At 43.2% G+C, this 6,112-nt stretch overlaps 1 protein-coding gene across 1 annotated transcript; it reads right to left on the bottom strand.

Moving 5' to 3' along the window:
• Positions 1-2,190: 2,190 nt before the first annotated feature.
• On the bottom strand, positions 2,191-3,585 carry LOC132567494 (zinc finger protein 135-like; the record flags this gene model as incomplete). The annotated part of the gene is made up of 1 exon (XM_060233173.1): positions 2,191-3,585. A coding segment is annotated over exon 1 (1,395 nt), but the record flags the coding sequence as incomplete, so codon positions are not given.
• Between the last annotated feature and the right edge of the window lie 2,527 nt (positions 3,586-6,112).

The raw sequence follows: 6,112 nt of genomic DNA, 5'->3' as shown, positions 1-6,112 counted from the left end.
CTATGAACATTCCTTAGTTCAGCTTCGCTTTCTCAGATTAGTAAACCATCTAGGGTTGCCAACTGCCTGGAAGAAAAGAGTCTGGGGTCCTTCTAACATCATATAAGGTAGTGGGATATATCTGAAGGCTTCAAACACGGCTAAAGTTTCTTCCATATTTAGAGCATTTTTAAGTATTTCTTCCTGGTTACAATAACATTTCTGTGTAGATTCAAACTTTCTACAATACTTTATATAGTGCCAATTCTTTATACGGATTGTGGCTCTTTTTTAGTTATAAAATAAGATAAAAGCTGAGCAATTAAATGGTTTCTATTCTTTGGGTTCTTTCTGGTTAAAACAATTTTATTGGTAACATATGGCAGTTATATCTAATACTAATAAAATATTAATAATCACTTAATGTCTTCCCCATACATTACCCTTTTCCCTCCCCCCCCAATCTTAATTATAAACATTGGTAACGTAAGGTAACAATTTCTATTTCTACATCCTTAATCATTTTTCACCACCATCCTCTATATTACTTTCTAATTACCCTCCCCCCTTTACTTGGCTCCCGCTGATGAAAATAATTCAAAATAATAATATTTAAAGGTACTCCAGTCTAATCAAGAACCAATATTTATACTCTATCTTCTTCTAAAACTTAATCTTAATCATTATCAGAAATTGCTAACATTTAAAGATACACTTATCTACTAAAACCAAAAATTATTCTTTTTTCTTCTAAGACTTAATCATTATCAAAAATTGTCCAATGTCCTTTTACTTTCCACTCTTTTTCTGCATATCTTCTAAATTTTTTCCACTCCATCTTAAAAACCTCCAAATCATAGTCTCTTAAAGTTCTTGTTAATTTGTCCATTTCACTCCATGTCATAACTTTAACTATCCAATCCCATTTTTCTGGTATTTTTTCTTGCTTCCACAACTACGCATACAATGTCCTAGCAGCTGAGAGCATATACCATATTATAGTTCTATCTTCTTTTGGAAACTTTTCCATTTGTAATCCCAATAGAAAAATCTCTGGCACTTTCTTGAATTCGTACCCCAAGATCCTAGAAACTTCTTGTTGAATCATCTGCCAATATTGTTTTGCTCTTTTACAAGTCCACCACATATGGTAAAAAGAACCTTCATGTTTTTTACATTTCCAACATCTATCTGACATCTTATTGTTCATCTTTGCCAATTTTTTAGGAGTCATATACCACCTGTACATCATCTTGTAACAATTTTCTTTTATACTCTGACACGTTGAAATTTTCATAGTTTTTCCATAAATACTCCCAAGTATCCATCTGTATTTCTCTATTTACATTAACTGCCCAGTTAATCATTTGAGACTTCACTACTTCTGTAGACCATTTTAACAGTAATTTATATACTTTTGAGGTTAATTTTTCATTATCTCCAAGCAAGACATTCTCCATTTCAGTTCGTTCTTGTCTAATTCCTACAGTTTTGATATCATTTTCCACCAAACTTTTTATTTGCTGTGTTTGGAACCAATCGTATTTGTTATTCAGCTCTTCAGCAGTTTTTAATTCTATTTTGCCACTTTGTATTTTTATATTCTTTGGGTTCTTTCGTGCCGCTGAAGAGTGTCACTCCGACTAAATCTCCTTCCACGCTCTGAGCATTGAAAAGATCTCTCCGTTGGGTGGGTTTTCTGATGATTTGGGGAGGGATGCTGGCTCAGTGGTAGAGCATCTGCTTGGGAAGCAGAAGGTCCCAGGTTCAATCCCTGGCATCTCCAAAAAAGGGTCCAGGCAAATAGGTGTGAAAAACCTCAGCTTGAGACCCTGGAGAGCCGCTGCCAGTCTGAGAAGACAATACTGACTTTGATGGACCAAGGGTCTGGTTCAGTATAAGGCAGCTTCATATGTTCATATGTTCATATATGTTCAATGTCACTCCCACTGAATCTCTTTCGACACTCTGAGCATTCAAAAGGTCTCTCCCCTGTGTGGGATCTCTAAGGGCTTTGAAGATGGCTACTGTGCCTGAATCTCTTTCCACACTCTGAGCATTCAAAATGTCTCTCCCGTGTGGGTTCTCTAACGACTTTGAAGATGGCCACTCTGACTGAATTTCTTTCCACACTCAGAACATTCAAAATGTCTCTCCCGTGTGGGTTCTCTGATGACTTTGAAGATGGCCACTGTGCCTGCATCTCTTTCCACACTCCGAGCATTCTAAAGGTCTCTCCCCTGTGTGGGTTCTCTGATGACTTTGAAGATTGACATTGTGCCTGAATCTCTTTCCACACTCTGAGCATTCAAAAGATCTCTCTCCTGTGTGGGTTCTCTGATGCCTTTGAAGACTGCCACTCTGATTGAATCTCTTCCCACACTCTGAGCATTCAAAAGATCTCTCTCCTGTGTGGGTTCTCTGATGCCTTTGAAGATTGCTAGTGTTAGTGAAACTCCTTCCACACTCTGTGCATTCAAAAGGTCTCTCCCCTGTGTGGGTTCTCTGATGCCTTTGAAGATGGCCACTCTCACTGAACCTCTTTGCACACTCTGAGCATTCAAAAGGTCTCTCCCCTGTGTGGGTTCTCTGATGACTTTTTAGACTGCCACTGTCAGTGAATCTCTTTCCACACTCTGAGCATTCAAAAGGTCTCTCCCCTGTGTGGGTTCTCTGATGACGATTAAGAGTGCCACTGCGACTGAATCTCTTTCCACACTCTGAGCATTCAAAAGGTCTCTCCCCTGTGTGGGTTTTCTGATGACTTTGAAGATGGCCACTGTGACTGAATCTCTTTCCACACTCTGAGCATTCAAAAGGTTTCTCCCCTATGTGGGTTCTCTGATGCCTGTGAAGATGGCTACTGACAGTGAATCTCTTTCCACACTCTGAGCATTCAAAAGGTTTCTCCCCTGTGTGGGTTCTCTGATGACTTTGAAGATTGCTACTGTCAGTGAATCTCTTTCCACACTCTGTGCATTCAAAAGGTCTCTCCCCTGTGTGGGTTCTCTGATGCCTGTGAAGACTGCTACTGTCAGTGAATCTCTTTCCACACTCTGAGCATTCAAAAGGTCTCTCTCCTGTGTGGGTTGTCTGATGACTTTGAAGATGGCCACTCTGACTGAATCTCTTTCCACACTCTGAGCATTCAAAAGGTCTCTCCCCTGTGTGGGTTCTCTGATGCCTGTGAAGATGGCCACTCTGACTGAATCTCTTTCCACACTCTGAGCATTCAAAAGGTTTCTCCACTGTGTGGGTTCTCTGATGCCTGTGAAGATGGCCACTCTGACTGAATCTCTTTCCACACTCTGAGCATTCAAAAGGTTTCTCCCCTGTGTGGGCTCTCTGATGACTTTGAAGAGAGTCACTCCGACTGAATCTCCTTCCACACTCTGAGCATTCAAAAGGTTTCTCCCCTGTGTGGGTTCTCTGATGACTTTGAAGACTGCTACTTTCAGTGAATCTCTTTCCACACTCTGAGCATTCAAAAGGTTTCTCCCCTGTGTGGGTTCTCTGATGCCTGTGAAGACTGCTACTGTCATTGAATCTCTTTCCACACTCTGAGCATTCAAAAGGTCTCTCCCCTGTGTGGGTTCTCTGATGCATCTGAAGTTTCCGTCTCTCACTGAACCTCTTTCCACATTCTGAGCATTCAAAAGGTCTCTCCCCTGTGTGGGTTCTCTGCTGACTTTGAAGATGGCCACTCTGACTGAATCTCTTTTCACTCTCTAAACAGTCCAAAGGTCTGTCTCCTTTGTGGATTCTCTGATGCTTGTGAAGATTCCCTGTCTCACTGAATCTCCGTCCACACTCTGTGCATTCAAATGGTTTCTCCCCTCTTCGTTGTCTTTGGTGCAGAGGGAGCTGTGATCTGATTTTGAAGTGCTTTACACACTGAACGGATGTACTTGCCCTCATTATCCTCTGCTTTGGAAAACATGCATTATGTCGTCTTCCATCTCTCTTCTCAGCTGTATGGCTGCCTTTCTTTCTCTTAGGTCTTTCTGGATTCCTGATGCTTTCTTTCAAGTCCACATTTTTAACTCGATCTGGCAACTGCTGATCCAGTTCCTCACCCTCCTCATTGCTCTGATCGTCCTGGGCTGGAATAAGAAGAGAGATCCCATTAACACCTGGAGGGCAGGTAAGTTCTAAAGGCATCGATGTGACTGCAGGAGGAAAGGACTGAGGGCCCTTCGGCCTCCTTTGGCTTGCCTGATCTTAACCTCTCTTCCACCCTCCCCGAGATATCTAGTCTTTCAGGATACCTCATCCCTATGAGAGCCACACCTGAGCTCTTGCTCAGAGGAAGCTCCTGACCCTACAAGTCCCAGTCCCCAGAAGGCCTCCTGTCCCTGCAGTGGGCTGTCTGATTCTACCAACCAAATGTTGCTCTGAACTCAATCCAAAATTTCCCATGGCTATTCCTTGCCTCTTCCAGAGCCAGTTTGGTGTAGTGGTGAAGTGTGCAGACTCTTATCTGGGAGAACGGGGTTTGATTCCCCACTCTTCCACTTGTAGCTGCTGGAATGGTATTGGATTAGCCATAGCTCTCGCAGAGCTGTCCTTGAAAAGGCAGCTTCTGAGGAGAGCTCTCTCAGCCCCACCCACCTCACAGGGTGTCTGTTGTGGTGCGGGGGGGAAGGTAAAGGAGATTGTGACCGCTCTGAGACTCTTTAGATTCAGAGTATAGGGCGAGATATAAATCCAATATTTTCTTCTTCTTGACATCCCCAGAAGGACTCCTCCCCCTGCAGCGGGCTGTATTATTGTCCCAACCTGCACTGGAGACGCTGCATAGCTTGTCTGTAGTGTTCTGAGCCCGGTTCAAAGTGCTGGCTTTGACCTTTAAAGCCCTATATGGCTTGGGACCTGTCTACTTTCTGGACCGCCTTTCCTCACAGGAGCCCCAGAGAGCACTACGATCAAGCTCGTTAAATCTTTTAAAGATCCCCGCGCTAAAAGAGGCCCGTTTGACCGCAAGAGCCTTTTCCGTGGCTACGCCTGCCCTCTGGAAGGCCCTGAGGAGACCAGGGCCCTGCGGGATTTATCACAATTCTGCCGGGCCTGTAAGACATACCTGCTCAGGCAGGCTTTTAATAACTAAGTGGAGGCACTTTTAACATCTATGGGGTGTGTACTATCTACCCCACAATGGGATCACAAATTAATTCAAAACAGACAGAGCGCGCTATGTGAACTGTATTCAAACTGTTTTAATATTTTAATAATGTTTTATTAAGAACATAAGAACTTAAGAGAAGCCATGTTGGATCAGGCCAATGGCCCATCCAGTCCAACACTCCGTGTCACACAGTGGCAAAAAATTTTATACATACACACACACTGTGACTAATAGCCACTGATGGACCTCAGCTCCATATTTTTATCTAAACCCCTCTTGAAGGTGGCTATGCTTGTGGCCACCACCACCTCCTGTGGCAGTGAATTCCACATGTTAATCACCCTTTGGGTGAAGAAGTACTTCCTTTTATCCGTTTTAACCTGGCTACTCAGCAATTTCATCGAATGCCCACGAGTTATTGTTATAATGTGAATCTGTCATCAAATTGTGACCGTTGTTAGCCGCCCTGAGCCCGTTTGGGGAGGGCGGAATACAAGTGCAAGAAATAAAAATAAAATAAATAACAAAATCTTGCTCCGAAGTCAATCCAAACTCCCCCATGGCTATGCCTCTTTATTGGGCTAACTGAATGATACTTACTGTCAGACAGCTCATTTGGGGAGGAAATTTGCTCTTGAGATCCTCTTGAGAAACTCCCCAGCTTTTCTTTGGATGCAGGGCGACTGTCTTTCTCCACCAAAGTCTCGCTTATACTTCTGGCTTCATTTGCAGAGAGAGAAAGAAAAAGTAATCATTCTTCTATCGGGAAGGAAATAAATTCAGGAGTAAAAATTCTCGTGGAATCATGGTCAGGATCTTAGCCCGCAATCCCAGCCAGTGTAAGAGGTACAGATCTGTGAGGCAAAGCACCCTAGTTGCCCTCAAGGGTTAATGTGAGCATTAAATGGTCCGTCTGACTTGCAGGAGTTGCTAATTTGACACCCCCCCCCCTCCAGCTTATCTTTCTCAAGGCTGGCTTTGGTGAATCCTGAGAACCTGTATCCAGTT

Source organism: Heteronotia binoei, chromosome 2, assembly GCF_032191835.1.
Source record: "Heteronotia binoei isolate CCM8104 ecotype False Entrance Well chromosome 2, APGP_CSIRO_Hbin_v1, whole genome shotgun sequence".
NCBI classification, from domain to species: Eukaryota; Metazoa; Chordata; class Lepidosauria; order Squamata; family Gekkonidae; genus Heteronotia; species Heteronotia binoei.
The sequence above is the reverse complement of the archived record's forward strand: the minus strand, read 5'-3'. Positions and strand labels throughout refer to the sequence as shown.